The following is a 22527-nucleotide window of genomic DNA, read 5'->3' as shown; positions in this document are numbered from 1 at the left end:
TCCACTAAGCACTTTCTGTGTGCTTTTCCCAAATATTGATAAAAACTGATCAGTTTTTAGATCAGATAGTTCTGATTAAAGAAAAGAGAAACATCATGGTGAAGAGAAAAATAAAGGAATCTTTTTTAAATGTGGACAAAGTAATAAAAACCAACCCAACCAATACAAGCAATATAATTTTTCGTTCTAAAATTACATCAATAACTAGAAGTTAAACATACCTGACCTATATAGAATACAGCATTTAAAGAACTGAGTAAGACAATGTCAAGAATGAAAACATTGTTTTAAAAACTTAACACCAGAATTACACAACCCTGATCCCTGCCAGAATTCAAAAGAAATTTGCCACTATACATGATGCAACTGTAGGAAGTGCAGATTTCCTAACAGCAACATTTCTAGAGAAACTTGGAATGTAAATTAAACTAGACTAAGAAGCAACAGTCATTTCACTGCTACTTCTACAACACATCAAGTGTAAAGTATCCTACCAACAATCCTACCAACAATTGCAGTTTGGTGCAATGCTTCCCACTTTTAGAAATGATATCACTTGACTGAACATAAGAACTAATTAAAACAAGATAGCTGCAATTAGCAACTTACCTGTTTCAGTTTTGCTGGAGAAACCTGCTGCCTGTTTGATTGCTGCTGCTGTCAGTGCCAATCCCCGGCTCCTCCTCAGGCCATGCTGGAACACAGCTTCAAACTGAGCACACAAACAGGTCACTCTGCAAGAGAATTTTTAATGAACTCATGAAAAAATCATAGTGAAAATCAACTATGTCTCTATACAGCAACTTCATTGCAGATCTCTGAATAGGAAATGTAAAGTGAACCATTATCTTATAAGCAGTAAAAGATCCCTCCTATGCAGTAATCTCATTATTTGCCAGCAGTGTAAGCTACTTATACCCACAGTCTCATCATAATGATTGAAAGCTGAGGCTCGGGTTACATTCAAAAGAATTGGCAATCAATTGGAGAAATCACCCTCACCTGCTGGAGGGGCTGTTAATCATGTTATTCAGCTTCAGATCACCTACCTTTTATGCAATGTAATTTTTTGAGCATGTCAAATATTTTATGCCATATGTTTTATGTCATTATGATGCAAAATCTAGGCATGTAATTCTTAGACTATTTTACCTGCTATCTGAGTCTGAAGCAATTTCTTTTCTTCCTCCAAATCGTATTTGACACTGCAATAAACAGATTTTAAGAGATTTTAAGAACTTCTAGTTACACTAAATAAATTCAGTTTTCTCAACTATTTCTACATATGAAACAAAGTCATACCAAAAAAAGGAAGCAGCACAAAATAGAGCATTGCAAAATACAGCCTGCATCCAAAAAGTGCTCTAGAGCATCGTGCTACACTAATGGGCTGGCCTTGCAGTTCAAATAGATCCTTGCTAGCCAGAGCAACACACCTGCAGCTCCTTCAGTAAACTGAAAACTGAGTGGAAATTGCCACTTTTGAGTTTTAAATGGGCACCCACAAAACCAAACGTTGCTCCTACCCAGCTCAGCACTACAACTACAGAACCACTCTTTAAAAAGCTTTTCACTGGCTTACTTGTGAGGAACACTTTTGCCTCTCAAAGCTCTTCCAAATTGACTCCAGTCTATGAAATTCTACTTGCTGAACTTCACAATGACACAAATATAGACGTATATATAAAAATCACAACTTTATATGTATTTTAACCATTCACTAAAAATCTAGGGCAAAGAAAACAAGCTGCTACTCTAAAATGTTAACTAAGTTAGACTTTGCAGTACATGCAATTTAGCTCAGTCATATCAGGATTACAAGAACATATACTTCTAACATATACTGTATAGTATTACATGTATTTAAAATACATCTATTACAAATATAACCTGTCCAGAACAAGAATTTTAAATAAATACTGCACAGTAGTTCTTTGCTAGCAGACAAAAACTCAGTTGTACTATGAAAGCCACAATTTCTTCTTTGTATCCTTTTCTTCCTTTTCCTTCTCTTTGTTAAAGGGAAAGCAAAGAGAGTCCCTGCTAGTAGTGACATCTCTGAGTAAGCCAGAGCAGAAATGTCTGTTGGACTTCTCACCTGTTTAACTGCATCCAGCAGCCGTTCCAGAAGAAATTGTCTTTTGGTGTCGTTGGTCTGTGAACCTGAAATCCAACAAAATCAAATCATTTTAAAAGAAACTGGTTTTTAAAATACATTTGGGCCAACACAAATGTCTTTCTTTTGGACCCTGAAAACTTGCTTCCCATGCCAATTATTCCACTAAATTAACTAATGTATTTTCTCTAAGTAAAATGATGCAGTATAAACTATGCTTTGAGGGTTCAAGTAGTCTTTCTCTAACAGGCAGCAACACTGTTTCAAATATTATCTTGATTCTTATTTTAGTAACATTTTGAAGATACATTTCACCAGTACCAAATACAGAATAATTATTCAAGCTGATGCAGAGCTTGCCCTGAGCTTCTTAGCACAACAACCAGTGTAGTACAGCATCACACTACTAGAAAAGAATGGAAAACAAGAGTGAGACACGAGGAGTATCTTCTTACTGTCAAACCTTACTGCAGAAAGAGCTTTAAGTCAGATGAACAGAGAGTAACTGTTACAGTAAATCCCTTAAAATTTAACTACCAGCATAATTCTGATTAACACCTATAAAATCTATTTTGTTACTATATAAGGAACTATGCAAGACAATCTTTAACTTCTCAAACTATTTCAACAATAACAGAATACTTTGCTTTTCGGAATATCCTTTATAAACTGCCATGAATATGGTAAAATTTATTCTTTGAGATAACTGACATTGCCTCTGTAATTTCTTTATTCTCAGTTCAAGTTCAAAGCATCCATCAGAAACCTCTGTGAGCTCTCTTGGGTTTAAGTCATTCAATTCTCCTTTCTCTCTCAAAGAACATACAGCTAATGTACATATGGACTGAAAGCCAATTATCCAAACTCTGCAGGAGCAAATTCCTCCCAACACTGAAAATCAAACAGCACACACTAGCAAAGAGAGATGACATCAAAGATATGTGCTTCCTCTTGCTATCCAGCAGTGTGAGGTCCAAATCCCAGAATTTCCTCTCTTTATAATCCCATTCAAAACAGTTTGCTTTTAAACCAGCAGGACACAACAGAATTTGTTGAAATGATTCTGCCTTTAAATATGTGTACTCATATAAATATACATTATACTGATATAAAGTATTCTATATATTCACATTAATCTATATTAATAGAATTCCTATTCCATATGGTTTCATATAGTCATTAAACAGAAGAAAACCCCCACAGTGTGCCAGAATAATGAAAACATGGAAAAACATGCAAGCATAGCTGCTAAGCAAGCTTCTCAATGCTGGTTTTGCTGACTACAGGGCATTTCCAAGAAGTTGCACTTCTCATTTTGAACTCTGACTCAAAGTGTGCAGACATGTGATGTGTGAGGTCTGGGGCTGTTACTCAAGCACACAAACCATGTTCAGTGCCTGACCAGACTCCAGGCTCAAACCTGCACCAAATGGGTTTTAACTTCCTAGCAGCTATGCCAGTCATGGCCGTGTGAAGATAAGGCTAAATTCATATCATCCCTACCATTCCACCTTGTGCTCCTTCAGAGATTACAATTTATTAAACAATACTCAATGTTCTTACCATGCATGCATTGCTAAATGGAGATGTATACATGCCTGTGTAGCCATTTATAATAAATCACATCACCATAAAATAAGGAAAACAATCTCAACTTTCAGAGCAACCTTCCACATTCAGCAACACTGAATATATACAACTCTGCAGATTTTCTCTGTTGTTTCAAAACTCATTACTCTTAGTCTTACACTACCCACATACCTGCAAGAAGAGGCACAACACAATATTTCTCTTTATATTAATAGCTTGAGACAACATCAGAACAAATGCATGCAATTAATAATTTCATGACCAGAAAAACATCTATCAAATGAAAATATTAGTAGGTGGACCAACTTTGTCTTCCAAATGCAATACATGTTAGTTTTTAAATTCAGATCTCTTTGGAGTCTTTGTGTCTATTTGGTAACAGAAATGGTTTGCAACTAGATTCCAAGCCATGATTAATATAAAAAAATGCATAAATACAAAATACCTACTGATGTTCATTATACTAATAAATGTTCTAAACCACTAAAGCATGTGATACCAAATCTCAACTTTGCACAGACTGAGTGCAATGAGTATTTTCTCTTTATTTTACTTGTAAATTTGCACTACTAGCAACCATGACTGCAGGAAATTACAACCAATAATTCCTGAAGCAGTTCAGATCACCCTCACCATCAATAGGGCTATAAGGCCATGGAATGTGTCTGCTGAGGGCTTAGCTGAGGTTTCTCTTCAATGCAAATCCTAAATTCTTTTGCTTAACCGAAATTTTACAGGTATAAGGAAAAGAATATTCACTAAGTCTGTTTTTTAAAAAAAAAAAAAAACCTGAAAGATTAGGTTGTGTCTCTTTTCATGCTGAGGGTATATTTTTCTTTGTAACAAGCCTAGAAAATATGGTACTATTTAGTGATGGTTTTGTTTCCAGTAGGTGGAAGGTAAAAATACATCTCCACTAACTCTATTGAATATTTAGTTCTTCCACATTTTCATTTTCTAAACTAAGTTTTCAGGAAAAAAAAAAAAGGCATATTTTCAGACAAAAGCACCAATTAAGTGTGATCAACTCCATTGAGTCTAAGAGTGTATTACAAACTGACTAAAATACCCTTCTCCTTATTCAGAACAGCAGTAAAAACTCCAGCAACACACACACAAATACAAAACATAGAATGCATAAAAACAGCATTACTCAGAAAAAGGCTGTATTTAGACTATTGCAATAAAAGAGGAAGTTCAGACGGAACTCTAAAAATAATTGGGAAAACATAAGTATAAGGTTGAAAAACTCAGAAACTTCAAGAGACTCCTCCCACCAACATCTACTCAGTCAAAAAGGGTTTAAAATAGGCTCAGGTACTGCACCTGCCTCTGTGACCCTCTTCATTTTCTGCTGTTCAAGGCCATGCTTTCCCATTTTTAAAACAAACTCCTCTCCATGCTCTGACACAAACATCCACACCTACAAACTGGCACCTAAGTAAAGGAAAGCTGGATTTTCATCCAGTTCTTCCCAGGTAAAGCCCTCTTCAGCACCACATGCAGCACATAAGTAAAATAAATAAATCTCATATTGCTCTTCTATAACTTGCATTTATGTCCTGAATGCAACATTTCAGACTGCAATCCCTTTTGCTTGCACTAATGCAGGTTCTGATGGCACAAGTTTAAAATAAAACAAACACAGACCTAATTTAAATGCTACCTTATACTACATTATTATGATTCTACTGCTTACTCCCCCCACCACGAGTTGTATTTTTAAGTTTTTTGAAACTTTCATTGAACAAATGACAACACCCCCAATTCTTGACAAGCACATAAACCTTGTATCCTTGTATTATTTGCCTTTAAAGTTTAGCCTGCTCAGCACTGTAGAATAAAATATGAGTATGTAATTAGTAAGCAGCATTAGTAATATTAAGGTGAGGCTTACATCAACAGGAATTTACCTCCACATCCACTAGAAATACACTGTAGCTAAAGAAAATAAACATTAACCATAATTATAGTCACTAAGAAGTTCTTCCATCTATATTTTAGGAACACCTCTGTTAGTTAAAAGGGCTAAAACTGGGCATAGAAGTAAATACAGGCAGTGCTGTTACAGGCACTAAAAGAAGGATATGGTTAAAATTGATGAGAGGTTAACATCAGCCATCTCCCTTATCTGAAACAAGCATGATACTGATATCTCAGATATTTCTCTCTTTTGATCAGTTTGACTAATATTATTCTAGAAAAATACTGTGTAGCATTGTGTAACAGTAATGTTTGTCAAAGTACAGCGTTAGGGGGTTTTTTGTTACCTTGCTAATTGAAATTGTTGGAAAACCCCTATAATTCTTGGCAGGGGCTACCACATGGGTGGTTACTATGCAATTGAACCACTGCTGTTAATGTCACCCTAGGCATTACTCTATTTTAAGTAATGAAATGTTTCTTTTCTCACAAACATGTATCTCTTTGTTGTCTTAAAAAATATTAAAGGTAACAAAAATAACTACACGATGAAGCTTTAGGCCACATGAGGTGTTACCTTGCCTTATGAGTCACAGAATCCAAATAGAGCTCTCAAAGATTAGTCTCCTAGGAAGATTTAGGCTCTAATTTGCATAAATTTGCACAAGGCTATTCCCAGTTTGAATTTGAAGGGCTGAGGTTTTCCATATGAAAATGATGACTCTTACAAATTTTGCAATTAGGATTTAGTCTATATTGTGCCAAGATCTGAAACATTTGAGAAACTTTCTTTTCCCATGCTTTGAGATTTCACTGTTACTTGCATTTTTCACAAGCAGTTTCCCTATTTTAATCTCTTTTTTTTTGCCTCATCTCTTCCACAAAAATCTTCTAATTTCTTCCTACCATAAAGGTGAGAACAAAACAGAGAAAAATACAAGTGAAGTGGTTTTAATTTTCAGTTCACTTTCAGAAATGTCTGCTCCCCATAAAACATGTAGCATTTAGTTACTCCAGTTAACTCTCAGTTTTTTTCTTACTGCCTTTGGCAACAAAGATCACCATGTATTAGATCAGGGTGGGAGATCAATGTGTGACCCAGTCCTCAGGTGCAGAGTGTCTGCAACTTCCATTGCTGAAGATGTACAAACAAACCCATCAAAGTTTTTACTGAAGCACCTCCCTTCTCAAAAAGCCCCAAACAAATCCTTGCCGATGTGTTTTAATAAGTATTAAATGAATACCACTTATCCTTTACATCAAGAAAAGTCTATTAGAATTTTCATCTCTATCCTAACAAATATCTCCATGCTTGCCCATTCAAGTGGATCTGCTTCCTCCAGTCCTGTAGTTTATGGGTCATAATTCTCATGCAAAGCTTCAAGTATTTCCTTGACAAACACGTCAAAAAGCTCAGGATTTAGCACACATTTACCCTCAAGATTCAGCACACCCCCCGCACCACCCCCTCTACCACAGAAATTACCGCATCCAGAGCCATCCTCACCGGGACTCAGACAGGGACACAGCAACAGGGCCCTTTCTCCACAAGCCGTGGTTCTCACCTCTCCCACCGACAGCATGCTCCTGAGCTCATATTTTTCATTTTTTTAAACTCCTATTTTCTCTTGGTCATTTATTTCCTCAGGAGCATTTCCTCTGAGTTTGCAGAGCTGAGGCAACACAGATGCCCGAGCCCAGCATCACTTGTGCTGTGAGCCAGTGTCACGCTCAAGGGCAGGACTTAGGATTTAAAACGGGGTAAAACACCACTTTGGGGAGCCGGAACGAGGAACGGGGTGTGGAGATAAGAGACCCAAGTGTCCCGTGCCTCAGCACGGCACCAGGGAGCACCGGGGGGAACGAGGGCAGGGCCACTCCCGCCCGGGCCCCCCGGGCACCTCTGCCCGCGCCAGCCCCCACAGCGCCCGGCGGGCCCGGGCGGAGGGGCCGGCCCGGCCGCACTCACCGCTCATGGTGCCCGCGGGGCTCCGTCCACCGGAGCCGCCGCTCTCCCGCACAGCCACGGCCGGGCCGGCAGCCACCGCCCGCCCCGGAACCCGCCCGGCGCCCCGGAAGGTAAACACGGCCCCGGGAGCGCCGCGGAGCGCGTCCCGGCCCGGGGCTCCTCAGCGCAGCCCCGCGCCCTCAGCGCGCCCCGGCCACGGAGCCGCCCGGCCCCAGGTGGGCAGAGCCGTCCTGAGGGGCAGGAACGCGGCACCGCGAAAGGAACGGTGAGAAAAGCGGAGATAAAGTGTCCTCTGCTGCCGCATGTGCTGTGCAGGCTGGAAGCTCGGAAAGGCTTGTTAAATAAAAACAAAAAGATCATAATAACAAATTTCTTAAGTCTCCAGGCCTGTTTGAGAGGTGTTGGCCCTCTGTGGCCAAAACCACACAGAGCACCTAACTTCCAATTCGCTCCAAACCTTGTGTCAGCCTCCTAATGATGCTGTAACTGATCATTCGTGAATTTCATGCAGTGAAATACTTCAATTCGTCATTCATGCAGGAACCTGAAGTAGAATGTTAGCTACAAATAAAAACAATTGTTGTTGTGGTTGTTGCTTCTGTTGTTGCAGTTTTCCAGGAATAAAATTGTGGCCTAATATTAGGAAAGTATCATTAATGCTTGCAAAGCAAGGTGACAGAAGTATATTCCTAATTTTAGGCCACAGAGTAATCTAGCATGACTAATCACCTATCCTTGTAAATGTAACAAGGGTAGGTAAAAAAAATGAATAAAAGAGAAATAAATCTCAGTCTGAAAACACTTGGCTCTGAAAGGAAAGCCTGTACCACCAGGAAATACATGGGATTGCAGGGACTGCAGTGAAGGCCAGGAGCTGGACTTCAGTGACCCTTGTGGGTTCCTTCTGACTCAGGACATTCTGTGATCTGTGCTCCCCAGCACCACAGCCTCCCTTAGGGTGACCCAGTGACATCTTCTGAACCCAGGGGCCTCCATTCTCTACAGGGTATCCATCTTTAGAACATTCCTATTTCAAGTGCTGAAATTACTCAAGACTGGGGATGTACAGTTGGTCTTCGTTTCTGCCTCTTGGGACAGTCCTTGTGTACCATCAAGTAATTTTTGGCACAAGATCTGAGTCTAACATGAACATACATATTTGCAAACTTGTTTATTTTGTATATATCTGCTGTAAGTAGGTATAATCTCTAAAGGCAGAAAAAGCTGTCCTATGTAAGGACTTTCTGAAATTAAAAATTCCAATAACTAGTGAGTTGAGTGCCTGAGAATAATGTAGAAATACTTGACTAACGAAGTACTATAATTAGAAATAATGACAATGTTAATGCAAGCACAATGGGAGATCTCCAAGGATGATGTACTACCTTCTCCACTGACTGCAAGTATTAAGGTTTACAGCTATACTGGAATAACTCATTTATTATTACTCAGTACAAAAACACTTCCCTCCCAGTCACCCAACACCCAGAACATAGTTGCAATAATCAAAAGATTTGGTGGTAACTAGAACAGTAGCTCGTTCTTCAGTAGCTGGTAATGGAAATGAAGTTTCACAGCCAGTCTGAGGTTTCACCAAGCCACAGTCACTGCAAGTGCATTCTTCCACTGAATACATTAATGTTTCACTTGGAAGTGTGTGTCTAATTTCTTCTGTGTTCACTCTGCTTTCAGTATTAGCCTTGAGAATATTGTTCAGCTCCACAGAGGAGTCTGTAAATATACAGAAGTTAATTTAGTAAATACATCATGCTATACTGAACAAAGAGCTGTTAAAGATCCAAATTTCATTATGGTCCAACTATGTTCTAACCTCAGTGAAAATTTTAAGGTATAGTAAAAATTTTAAGATGTAGCTACATATGATAATCTTTTATTCTATGACAATACAACCTTCTACTTCAGAATAAGCATTGAAGTAATTCAACATGTTTTGTAATCAGTTATTATTTAGTGTCTGAAAACTCACAAATATAGTATTTGTAAAATGGAAAAAACCTTTTTTCAGCTTCACAAAATATACCACATATGCTTCTCAGAGACTACAATATTAAATAAAATTATTTAAAGTCTTATAAAATGAAAAGCTAATATTAAATGTGTATCCTCTGCCTGGGACAATTCCTTTTGCATTCAGAGGGTGAAACCCTTATGAAGTTTTTTGCTTTTAAGTTTTCATAAATGATTTCTCAAAGAGCAGCAAGTAAGCCAGGTATGAATATACAACAACACAATCCTCATGGGATCCAGAACCAACAAAGAGAAATTGCTGCTTTTGCAATTCAACATCTGGACATTTATTCCCTAATAACTATGATAATTTCATGGAGAATATTTGAGGAATACCAAACAATCCAACAAAGACCAAACAATCCAACAAAGACAGTCATGAGAATCTGGAATATGTACAATGTTTTTACATGTTAAAATGTACAATGATCTAAAATTATTTGATGAAGAATTTATTCACCTGTGTTTTCCAGTTTTTCTTTTTGTTGCTTTAGGTGCTTCCATTTAAACAAGACCATTAAGGTAAACAGAGTGAATATTAAAATCAACCCTATGCCCAAACAAATCCAAAGGATTCCACTTGAATCGGTACCTTGTGAAACAAAAGAGGTGCATGACATTAATCATAAACAATAATCATATACAGTAAACATGTCCAACACATCAAAGCTGAGTACAAAATCCAAGATGAAGATGGCCAGCACAGCACAGATAATGGCAGAAATGTACTTACTCTTCTCACAGGAGTTTTCACAGGAGGGCGGTGGTGCACTGGAACACCGCAGGTGACAAGGAGTACAAGAGAGCAGCAAATTATCAAAGTATTCATTTTTGGGGCACTGTGCCATCAGGAGCAGTAATTATGGAACTACAAAGCCACAGAAATAGTAAAAGAGTGAGGATCATCTACAGAAGGCTTCTCAGTTCTCAGTTTGAGCAACTCTAAGAACAGCTAGCAGTAATAATGGACTTCCATCATAGCTCCACTACATGGGATCATGTTACAGAAAAAAGGATTTAACTCTGAAGCCCCCAAGGAATTACTGTTCCTTTTTTGACAATTCACAATCTTAGAAAAACTGAGCAGCTGCACCAAGATAGTTTTCAATGTAAATTTTGTCTGAAACAGAAAATGGTTATTTATAGAAGATGTTTCTAGAGCAGGTGCTAAGTACTACAAACTGTAGAGAAGAAAGATCTCCAAGCAGGAGTTCATAATAATTGTTCTTGTCTCTAAAACTGGGCGTTTTTTTCATGGTGACTGCTTCTCAATTCTGAATTAGCCTCATTTATCACCTATTAGGGCTTGGTTGGCATTTTTACCTAGTTCATTTTGGGGGTTTTAGCTATTTTTTTTGCTTATAACCATATTTCTATGAAAAAATTAATAAGATTACATTCTAATCATGAAGAAGTGCTACATTAATATTTTACAATTTTGATTCAAAACATTATCTGCATTTTTCACTTATTTTTCCATCATACAGAACTGTCATTGGGCTAAAACTGGAGTACCCAGCATGGAAAAGTAAGTTTTATAGGATGTCTTCTTCCCAGCCAGGCAGAGGTATACACAGTGAATGTAACATTTCTGAATATGTATTTGGTCTTCTCACAGAAAAAATAAAAAGCTTTGACTACAGACTGTCACAATGAAAGTAGTTTACAAAGCTAACTTGTATCTTGATGTTTTATTCTAATAGAAATGATTTTAAATACAAAGTTAACTAATTTCTAGCAATTAGCAGTGTTAGAAATTACTTAATTTCTAGCAAGTAGCAATAACTGCCTCTATCCAGTATCACTGCCACAGACAGATCAGAATTACAGGCTCTCTTTCTTTATCATATTTAAGCTAATTTCCTTTTTGACTACAGATATATAAAAGGAAAACATTGTATAAGGAGTTATCATTTCAAACCACGTTAATATGAGACTTATTTTCCCACAAAATGCACCATGTGGGAATACACAACCTGTTTTTAGTGGAGCAGTCTAACAGATCTGTGTTCTAGTCTCTAGCAGATGGAAATGCTTATTGTGGCTTCTGCACTTGTTTCTGTGGGCCAGGTGCACAGCTCAAGGCTTTCTACCACAGGCTTTTCCCCCTCTTCAAGATTAGTGGATAAAGAGGAATTGATGAAATCTGATTTAGGTGTGACAGAAGAAAATAAGGGTAGAGACTGGGGGTTATGCTAAAACTTTCTCTATGAAGTCAGTGCTGGTGCTGAAGTCATAAAACTGGTTCTCCCCTTCCTCCATAATCACACTCTGGAGGAAGAAACCTCAGTTATGGCTGCAATATCATCCTTGGTTCTGATGAAGCACCATTTATGCACAGAGTAATTTCAGGTTTTGCTTTTAAGATGCTGTTTAGCCTTTTCAGCCATGGAGAGGACAAGCACATTCTCAACAGTGATCTCAAGATACTCCTGAAAGCACTTCATGATGTTCATGATACCACTTCATGGTACCCTGAGGTACAGCAAGTGAATTTCAGGACAGACAAGCTGATCCAATTCTTTAAGCTTTCATCCACTGACTTCTGTGAAAGATCCCAGCCTTTGCTGCACTCCTGGGTTGCTGTTTCAGGGGTGCAACCCCTTACATTTGTCTTTGTTGACTTTGCTCCACGTGTTGCTGTGATGTATCCTACAACTGATATCTACTCGATTTGATATTGGTACTATTCATAAAAACTGTAAAGGGACTTTGCAAGAGAAATGTTGATCTAAAAGCAAGGAAAGAAATAACAAAATGTGCCTGTGTCTGGAGACCACCAAAGATGTGGTTAGATTATATACAGATAAGATGATTAAATGTCTTGGTGGTGTTAGTGGTGTTAGTGAAAGGCATAGTCCTGCTCTTCACTCTGTGTACTCTGAAACGTGAGGAAGGGCTGGAGGGCTCACCTGACCACATGCAAACAGCTTTAATTCATTAATCCAGTCAGTTCATGGAGTTTTACATCCTAGGCCCTGGAAAAAAGACCAGAAACAAACATAGAAAAAAAATATATATATAAACAGCTGATCACCTACTGGCAACATGCAACTAAGTCCACCAGAGAAATCCACATTTGGTGAACTAATGCACCAATGTCTTAATTTGAAAACTCTAAGTACAGTAGAAATTAATTTATGCCTAATTATTTGAGATTGTATATATAGAATATTAAGATATTGTGGCAGAAATGCTTTCTCTCACAGTTGGCCAGAAAGTTTTCCTATATGGCTGGTTAGAGTTCAAACATATTTCTTGTAAGACACAAAGTAATTACAAAGTAGTCTCATGTTTTCAGTCAAACTCTGGGAAACTTCCCCCCAAGTGAAAGGCACAGTGCAGCTCATTTCATCAGAGCTCTGGAGAGTGATGCTGTCTCTTACAGCAATACTTCTCCATCTACAGGTGGACACCACTATTTCCCAAAGCTTGCAGCCTTTAAGGATAAACTAATTTTTTTGACAGATGTGCCCCAAACAAATCCTTGCTAATTAAGCAATACATTTTTCACACATTGGAAACTGGGCAGCAATGACAGTAAAGGGTCTCTACTGTGTCATTCCTTTAAGCAGCCACCATTCAGGTCCCAGCCTTTTTCCCTTAGCTGTACACATTGCCAGTGATGTATGCAATGAAAAAACACAGGCAACAAATGGTTCAAAAAACTATGAGGAATTATGGTTGTCATGGCCTGCTGCCTTTGTTTTCTGCACATCCTAACATTCAGAAGTTCCTCTCCTCAAGGGCATGAAAGCAAGCATGTAATCAATCGATCTTGATAAGCAATAGATCCCACTGACAGATCCCACTACACATCTAAAGCACACATTATTTCCAAATCTATGTCCAGGAGTAAGAAAGACATTTTCTAGCTGAACAGGGTTTTTGTGCAACCTTCAGTTTTGAGTAATTTTGATAGCAAGGGGCTAATATTAAAAAAAACAAACAAACAAACAAACAACCCTTAAAGCACTTTTTTGGGAGAAGTGTGCTTTAATATGAGATGCTTTATACCTGAATGGAGAAGCTGTTTATAAAGTAAAATATTGGATTCAGCCAATGAATGAAACAAAAACCAGAAGCATTAAGAATAAATTCATTAAGTGACATTAAGAATATTGTTACTTAGAAACTGTAGTTATGTTATGTTAAGATTTGTTCCATTGCCTTGAATAATACACATTAAATCCTCTGAGCAGAACACCAATTTGTTATATGTAGACTATGCAAACACATAAAAAAATGAGATGATGGTATGGAATGATGGTTCTCCCACAGTGATATTTACCTTTAGGGAATAATAAATATATGCCTCACTTACCAGTAAAGTTACATTTCAGCTCTTGTTCAGTTATGGGATTTACAGAGCTTGCACTGGCTTCCCAAACAATTACACGTTGATGCTAATAAATGCTCTCTTCTTTTAATTTGATTTTGCTTCAAAAGGATGGCAGAAATTTGCAGAGTTGGACAAAATAAGGATTTATCAACTACAATAATCATTTAACCATAAATCACAAAGTATTGCCAGGGAAGTATTTCTGCAGTTACATTACTATAACTGAAATTCAAAAACTCCCCACAATATCCTCTAAGAATGATTCAGACAAGTTAAGTTGGCCTGATGAAGTTGGCATCCTTACAGAGAGCAATGGGAAAAAATGCAAGAAGAGAAGTATCAACTGCAGAAACAACAGGAAGAAAAAAGAGAAAAGGAAAACCAATTCTCAGATTTGTTTCTAAAATGTTTGTTCTGTCTGACTCAGGAGTGACATCTGGGGACAATTTATAAAGACCAGTATAAATTATATTTTCTGATCGTTATTTAGAAGAATGGTTTTAGTACTGACAGTTCTAGTAGGGTATCAAATTGCTGAACAGGACTTCAAGAAATCAAATCATTTTTACTGGTGAAGAGAGTACAGGTGAAGGGAGCCCAGCAGAGCAGGAGCTTTGGAGTTGTACACAGACATGCACAAATTCACATTGGAGCTGTACACAGACACACACAAATTCACATTGGAGCTGTACACGGACACACACACAAATTCACATTGCAGTTGTACACAGACATACACAAATTCACTTTGGAGCTGTACACAGATACACACAAATTCACATTGGAGCTGTACACAGACACACACACAAATTCACTTTGGAACTGTACACGGACACACACACAAATTCACATTGCAGTTGTACACAGACATACACAAATTCACTTTGGAGCTGTACACAGATACACACAAATTCACATTGGAGCTGTACACAGACACACACACAAATTCACATTGGAGCTGTACACAGACACACACAAATTCACATTGCAGTTGTACACAGACATACACAAATTCACATTGGAGCTGTACACAGATACACACACAAATATTCACATTGGAGCTGTACACAGACACACAAATTCACATTGCAGTTGTACAGACATGCACAAATTCACATTGGAGCTGTACACAGATACACACAAATTCACTTTGGAGTTGTACACAGACATGCACAAATTCACATTGCAGTTTTACACAGACATACACAAATGTTTCTGACCTACAGCCTTCTCCCAAGGGAGCAGAACACCTCTAGTTCCATGTTGCTCTGGCAGAAAATGGGCACACCAAGCACTGAACATCCAGCCAGAGCATTTCCTGCCATGAACCCAAACTTGACTGTTAGTTTTGTTAAACATCTGGAGAAACTCAAGAGTTCCAGAAATCCTTGTCAGTTCTCATTTGTGACATGTTAAATTGATATTACATTAGAGAAATCGGTCAAGAAAAATTTTATCTTTCACTGTTTAATTTGAGAAAAGCTATTGTGTCTAAGCCAAAATAATAAAATGAGAACTCTGGATGGAAAATCAAAGTAAGTAATATCATCCTGTCAATGATTAAAGACTGAAATTCATCTGTCACAGAACAATAACTTGAGATCTGTTTACCACACATAACTTAAACAACAAAGTTTTGTTCTGGCACTGCTTCAGGGTTTCTCTGTTGAAGCTTGTGCCAACTTTTTTGCCTGACTGTACTTCAGAAATTCTGCTGGCACAATTACATAGCACTTACCAAGAGAAAGAGGGTTTTCTGCTAGGACTATAACATTCCCTTCACAAACAACATTAGCTAGGCTGACAAAGGAATTCTTCTGGTTGTATAGTTGCTTCTACATTGATGGCTTTGTGCTGGCACAGCTCTTTTTTTCCCACTCACTAAGGCAACTGACCTACACTGTCAAATCTTATACTACAGGCTTGCTCTGATCCTCTCCAATACTCTAAAGCTATTTACAGAATAAATCCCCCCCAAAAAAGTCTCTTATAAATCACCTCACCTCAACAATTCTAAAAATCTGTAAGACCAATGTACATACCAAAAACCACCACATTTTCTTCTCAAAAGTTATTGCACTTCAAGGAACAGCAGTATAACAGACAGTCATCTCCTAAAACAGTGTTAAAACTTTCTGAAATGGTTTTTTTCAGCAATCCATCTTTGTGAAGTGCATGCTTTGACTGTATGGCTGGGAGGAGATAAGCTGTTCTAGGAATGGGGTACACACTGCTGGTAAATAAAAGAATGGAGCTATTAAAGGGTTCATCATGTTCATTAACTTTTACAAGCTGCACAGAACAATGCTGCTCTTAGACAAAATATTGTTTAATGTCATTTGCACACAGAGCAAAAACAAGAACAATGTGGATTTTGCCTGTTTGGTTCAGCACATTTTAATTAGACCACAGCTTTGAAAAGAGTGATGTTGCTGGTGCTACATTGAGTATTTCCAAAATGGATTAAAGAGCAAAATAACAGAAGAGAAAATGTTCCTTTAAAATAGTGATTAAAATAACAATAGTATAAACACAGTCAATTAAATCACAGACAGCTTCTGTATCCCCCACTGTGTTCAAAGCTGGCTTAGCTAGGAACCAGCTCATGGAACAGAGGAAGTGCACAGCCCAGGAAAGCAGTCCTAATAGACTGCAAACCCCTGGGGCAAAGAAGATACCTTTTCATTTTTCTGACATCCCACATGTGCCAGAATAGTTATGTAACCACTAAGGACAATGCATAGAAAAGGAATTGTGCAAGCAAGTTTGGATTAAGCCAATGCTTGTAAGAATGCCAATGACATTTTTGTGTTGGTATAATAGCTTTTACAGAATGTAAATATAATTTATTTCTTAATGTGAACACATTTTGTGTTGCAAAAATAATCTCTTACATGCTACTATTTTAGTGATTTTGCAGGTGGACAAAATAAACTGAAAATCATCAGTGACATAATGCCAACAGGAGTATTGGAGTTACAAAAAACTAAATGTGCAGAAACAATTATGAATTATGTGAAGTGTTTGGCATACACTAAAGTCTAACACAAAACTTTGTTCTGGTAATTTTAGCCAAATTCTGTAGCTGTTCAGAGGTTTGAATAACACACATTCACTTTTTTCAAATTCTCATATACAGCATCACAGTGTCAATGTGTGCTCTCTCTCAAGACAGGAGGGAAATTGTAACTGATTCAGCCACCACTACTCCAGAATAATTCCCCATGCAAATTGCTGTCTCTGGAATAAGAATACTGGCACAGAATACTTCTAGAGTAATTAAGCCTATTTAGAAACAAGCTCACTATTTCATTCTCACAATTCCATAATGAAGTAATTATTTTCTGCAACAATGTTAACATGTTAACTAGCCATAGAAGAGCAGCTTTAAAAATCCCATGATGCTGTTATTCTTCCTTCATAACAATAATACCATTCTGCTTTAGTCATTACTGAAACTAAAATCTTAAGGGATCTCTAATGGACAACATGCTCCCTCAACTGGAATTCCAGAGAATTAGGAAGGTGAAAAGAAAGTACATGAAAATCCCACATGGAACCAGTTCTCTATTTCCCCCTCCCTTGAGACAGACAGCATGGAAAACTGTCCATGTAAAACTTAAGTGTTCCAAAACTCTTGCCATGTTTATAAAGCAGGAGATCTGGCCTGGAGTTATTACAGCATCCAGCAGCTCCTCCGTGTCAGGGAGACCCTGCAGTCAGAAAGGCTGGGAATAAACAGTGTGTTAATACCCAGCCACTCTTCATCATCTGTGCTCCAGCCCCTTCCCCAGCTCTGTTCCTTCCTCTGGACATGACCCAGCACCTCCATGTCCAGTTCTTGTCCTGAGGGGCCCAGAGCTGGACACAGAACTCAAGGTGTGGCCTCAGCAGTGACTGTGACTGTGCTGGTCCTGCTGGCCATGCTGCTTCTAAGGAAGCAAAAGGTTAATTTTCTAATCAAAATATTGCTGATCTAAAAGAAAACAGAAAAACAGAGGTCTGGATTGTGCTTCACAAGATTTCTTTTCAGCTGCTTCAGTATGATGCCTCCTCCTACCAACCCTACACCTGGCTTTCACATCTCTGAAACCACAATCTCTTTCTCCAAAATAGATTCCCTCCTGTCTCTAACCTTCCTAGCCCCAGCTCAGTCACTGTTTACATCATTTAAGTGATCTCACTCTTCCCTTCCTTGGATGTGCGTTCTTTGCTCAGCACATTCCTTCCACATTAAGCAATCCCTCTGCTATTTACAACATTTTAACTGTCACAGGTTTATAAACTACACACAGGTTCTTCACAATGTGCACGCCTAAATGCCCATCTTTGTTTCTTTTGAGCTTTCATAGCAAGAAACCCACACACACAACAGTTTTGACAGAAAAACTACTTACCTAAACTACTCTCCCACTCCTATTTTTCAGTCTGGAGTCTCACGGTAACAAAACCACAGAAGAAATTCTGTCTAAGGAGGAGCTGCACTGCCTGTGCATTCAAAGAGAGGCATTGTGAACAAAGATCCAACAAGAACCCACCTTACACATCTCTGAGACCTAAACAATACAGGGTAACTAAGCAATAGATGACACAGCTGAGAACTCTGAGCCTCCAGTTAGAGACACTTGAAAAAAGGTGACTGCACTTGCAAAAAAAGACCTTTCAGTCTTTCTTTTTAGAGATACACAATCAAGGAGAATAAAGGTTGTGTATACATATAGAAGTGAGAGACACACATGACTATTTTTAAAAATAATGAGCTGGGCATGTGAGGTGTTTGAGAGCTGAGAAGATGGACACAAAATTACAAACTGGCATTTTGGTGTAGCAATTCAAGTATTTCTTTTGCTATCTAAAAGAAAACCAATTAACTTTATGCCATTTTTGAAGCCTGCAGTATGTGTTTAATTGCTCCAAAAGGAGCCATCAAAAAAGGCTTTAACTAGATTGGAGCCCTCAAAAAGAAGAATCCAGCTCCAAAGTACTCATTGCCAACCCACAATGAAATGTGAGACAAATTCTAAATTCCTTTGCAGATGTGGACTAATTCTATGATTGGACTGTGAAACAGAGCTTATGCTCTGGTGCCACATTTAGAAAACCAAAGAAGACTTTTATTTGAAATTCTTCCAATGAAATAGCTTCAAATACATTTCCATGAGGGAATTCATGGACTGCAGTTCTGCCAATGGCCAGCACAGGGAGAGGAGCAGGCCAGAAAGAGCATTTGTTAAATAGCAGTATTGGAACAACAAATCAGTAAAAAGATGTTTCCAGGGCAAGATGTCTTAGTTTGGATTAGACATGGTCTTGTGTAAATATAAAAGCCTCTTTATTCACTGACACTTCCATGAGCACCAGTAAAGCTTAGGAGAGACTTGGCTCTTAATGAAGCCATCATGGTGAAACAGTTGTGTTTTCTATTCTCTAGTTCTCAGCTACACCTCACAGACTACCTGGAGAAAGAATTTGCCAGACTCTAAGAACATTCATTTATACATTTCTGGCACCTAAGCAACCTTCTAATAATTTACCTCTTTCCTCCTGTCCTTTCTTTCTCCTAAGTAAATAACTTGTTCCTTTGGCTTTGTTTTTAAAGGCTCTTTCTGACTTCAAAGCAATTCTAAATATCAGGCTACTCATTTAGGTGCATAGCTACTGTACATATTTGAATACCTTTAAATATCAGGGTATGGCTCACACTGTGTCACTCCAATCCCAGCTTGCTGCCACACCAGAAAGGGAGGTTATATTCCTTTCCTGCTCCTCCCAGTCTCAGCCAAAATGTTTCTTCCCATGTTGCAGTAGCTCAGGAAGTTACTTGATGTCAAGGTAAACTGAGTCAATTCAGTCGTAACTCAGCACCCTAAAACAACTCTCTTTCCAATTTATGGCTGTTGGTAGTTCATGGAATTTTAAAAACTTACCTGTTGGTGGGGACCAAGTAACTTCTTGAAGGGGTTAACCTGTTTGGAGCTTTCTAGTGAAATCCATCTTTCTCTTCTGCTTCACATGGCTCTTTAGCACATTGGTACTTCATAGGTGTCCCTGCCAGGCTGCAAAGTGCTTGTGGGAGCTTGGGTGGAAGTTACTACCAAAGTACAGCCCACAGTTTCTAATACCATATGAACAGAGCCCTCCACTTCACTGCTGCAGGACTGAGTCATCACAGACTGCAGATTAGAGGTGAAGCTGCCTTGGGATAGTTTATTGTATTAATAACTTGCTCTCACCAAAAAATAAGTCCCGTTCCCCATTCTTACTTTATACCAGCCCTGGCATTTGTCAAATGCATCTTATTTGATTCAGCTGAGTAGCCCAGGAGGAAAAAGAAATGGATTATTCTGGCACTAAATGTAATGAGCTGGACAGACTCAGCACAGGGTCTGGCAGCTCAGAGGCAGCACAAGGATGGAAGAACTGCAGTTGTGGGGGGACAGTTTCTTTGCCCCTCAGTCATCATAGGTTACCCCTAAGCTGGGCCAGACTCCTCTTTTCTAAGCAGTCTTGATCACTTAAGTAATTCATGACATGAAAATGGATTTATATGGGTGATTCTCAATAAGAAAAGCATTTTAGCATTTATTAAATGAAGAGCTGGTACATTTATTCCAAACATTTTGATGCAGAAGAGATTTAAACAAGAAAAGCTTTAATAATGCTTTAAAACCTCAAGCAAACAGGACCATTTACACTCCAGTGGATATTTTGCCAGTAAAATTATCATAATTCTGCTTTTGTTTTGAGTACCAGCTGTTCCAAAGTGGAAAAACAAACTACTAGCCCTGTTAAAAATGTAGTGTTTGAGTTTACACAATTCCATGTGTGACAGCCTGCAAAACAGGTTTGTACACTCTGAAGGACATCTGGCACCTTTTGAAATTCTATGGACTAATTGCTTATATCCTAGCAAGTACCTAGGGAAAAAGTACCTAGGAAGGAAGGAAGAAAGGTTGTGAAACACAACTAATTTCTTTCCCTGAAATCAGTGGTAATATGCACTTCTGCACCTCTGATCAAACACATATTTGGCCCTACTCCCTCTACACAAACACAAAAAATTATCACAACTCAGTGCTTTAGGAGCCATTGGAAAGAAGGCCCATTTCAAAAACCTTCAAGAAGTTTTTTTAAGGAATGCCAAAAAATGTGCAAGAATTGCTTTCTCTGTGTTCCTTGTGTTGATCATCTTAAGGTATATCTAAACTGCTCAGAAAAGGCAGCTCCTGCCTCCAGTTGAGGCTTTCCTGACCTGTAGGCTGTGTCAGGGCTCAAACCAAACACCAGCTTGCTGTACAGCATTGCTGTACTCATTATAAACCTGTTCCATGCTCACAGTGACAGTAAAAAGTGTTCAGGAACAAGTCACTCTGTCAGCAGAATGCATGCAGCTTGCTCTCCAGTGCAGTTCTAGCTATTATTCAACACCAGTAATCCCTGAGTGCTGAAATGCTGCTACCTTGTTTCTGTACTTTATGAAATGTATCAGACACCTCTTGGCTAATAAAAGTCACCTAACAAGCAAAGGTTAGAGAAAACAAACCCAAACAATGCACCGTGTACTACTTTTCCTTTTGTTAAACAGAAAAGTGATTGCCATGCACAGCTGGGACTTACTTGCAGCTTGACAAAATTCCAAATATTACAACAGTAGCACAGGTGAGACTCTTCCTTAATTACACTCGATTTGAAAAATAGACACTGACAATGTCTGAAAACTGGAGAGTAACTCTATGCCAGAGAATAGGGTTAGGGTTAACCTCTTGGTGGTGCTTGAAGGAAAGGCTTCCACTTAGGCACAGGTTTTTAGTCTCTCATTATAAGTGATACTTTTTCTTCCAAAATGAACTTTCTGTGGTGTTAGTAGGGCTTTGGGGTTGGTGGTTTTTTTGGATTTATGGGGGTTTCTGTTTTTTGCTTTTGTAAGTGCTACCTTGCACACTAATGTTTTCCCTGGTTATGATCTGTTGGAAGTCCATATTTCCATTAACATCTGTAGAAGCTTTTGTTTGTCCATGCTCCACATGTTGCTGCTGGTGTGCAGCCAGAAACCCTCTGGTTCTCATGTCAGGATTACATTACACAAATGCCCCTTCAGGAGAGCTTTTGTTCTCCAACCAAAACTGCCCAGGACTCTGTACCAAAGGGAGATCTTTCATTTTTAGTTCTAAGACCACCTGCTTTAAAACAACCCTGTAATCTGTCCTAGAGTGTTCTGATATGAATAATGCTGCAGATGACTCACTCCTCACATGTCAGCACTCCAAGAAACTCCCAAGTATTTGTTTTGTGTAGTTATAAACACACTGTACCCTACAAGACAAAATGCTGCCACAGCCTCGTGCAGCCCCATAACCAAAATCTACTTGTTTCCCCTCTGTTTCCTCCAAATATACTTAACTTCAAGCGATGTTTTTCGGGTTTGCTTGTTGAGATTTTGTCTTAAAAACTTCTAAGAGTCATACCAGTGGAGGGAGGGCCTCAGTATTTGCAAAGTCCTACTGACTCTGGCTTAACTGGATGGGTTTTTTACATGACAACAATCAAGTCAAAGTGTCC

The 22527-nt window shown here is 38.5% G+C and overlaps 2 protein-coding genes across 6 annotated transcripts in view; both read right to left on the bottom strand.

Moving 5' to 3' along the window:
* Positions 1 to 7775, bottom strand: part of SNX29 (sorting nexin 29) — a 99956-nt gene extending 92181 nt beyond the window's left edge. Inside the window, exons 1-4 of one of the 4 annotated variants that reach the window (XM_071444192.1) lie at positions 7599 to 7775; positions 2099 to 2163; positions 1153 to 1205; positions 610 to 734 (exon numbers count right to left, since the gene is read on the bottom strand). In XM_071444192.1, coding sequence (XP_071300293.1) covers positions 610 to 734; positions 1153 to 1205; positions 2099 to 2163; positions 7599 to 7605 — 250 coding nt within the window. In that variant the 5' untranslated portion in view covers positions 7606 to 7775. Of the gene's footprint in view, positions 1 to 609; positions 735 to 1152; positions 1206 to 2098; positions 2164 to 7136; positions 7557 to 7598 lie in introns of those variants that run through there. The other 3 variants (XM_071444191.1, XM_071444193.1, XM_071444190.1) reach the window with 3 other exon arrangements.
* Positions 7776 to 9056: 1281 nt separating this feature from the next.
* On the bottom strand, positions 9057 to 18476 carry TNFRSF17 (TNF receptor superfamily member 17). 2 transcript variants are annotated; one of them, XM_071444195.1, is made up of 4 exons: positions 18366 to 18476; positions 12539 to 12604; positions 10087 to 10218; positions 9057 to 9329 (listed from the first exon to the last, which is right to left on the bottom strand). In XM_071444195.1, the coding sequence occupies exons 2-4, from the start codon at positions 12546 to 12548 to the stop codon at positions 9073 to 9075; spliced, it is 399 nt and encodes a 132-aa protein (XP_071300296.1). In that variant the 5' UTR covers positions 12549 to 12604; positions 18366 to 18476; the 3' UTR covers positions 9057 to 9072. The 2 variants fall into 2 exon arrangements, with proteins under 2 accessions (XP_071300296.1, XP_071300295.1); XM_071444194.1 differs by lacking the exons at positions 12539 to 12604; positions 18366 to 18476 and adding an exon at positions 10360 to 10755.
* Positions 18477 to 22527: the final 4051 nt, after the last annotated feature.

Source organism: Agelaius tricolor, unplaced genomic scaffold (genome assembly GCF_023055355.1).
Source record: "Agelaius tricolor isolate 1412-34295 unplaced genomic scaffold, bAgeTri1.0.p SCAF_19, whole genome shotgun sequence".
NCBI lineage: Eukaryota > Metazoa > Chordata > Aves > Passeriformes > Icteridae > Agelaius > Agelaius tricolor.
This window is presented reverse-complemented; position numbering and strand designations above follow the sequence as displayed.

Coding starts and splice junctions, on each gene's coding strand:
- TNFRSF17 (XM_071444194.1), bottom strand. CDS start 10,474: ATGGCACAGTGCCCCAAAAATGAATACTTTGATAATTTGCTGCTCTCT. Junction 10,219..10,359: donor TGAAAACTCCTGTGAGAAGA/GTAAGTACATTT, acceptor TTGTTTCACAAG/GTACCGATTCAAGTGGAATC. Junction 9,330..10,086: donor AGAAAAACTGGAAAACACAG/GTGAATAAATTC, acceptor GTATATTTACAG/ACTCCTCTGTGGAGCTGAAC.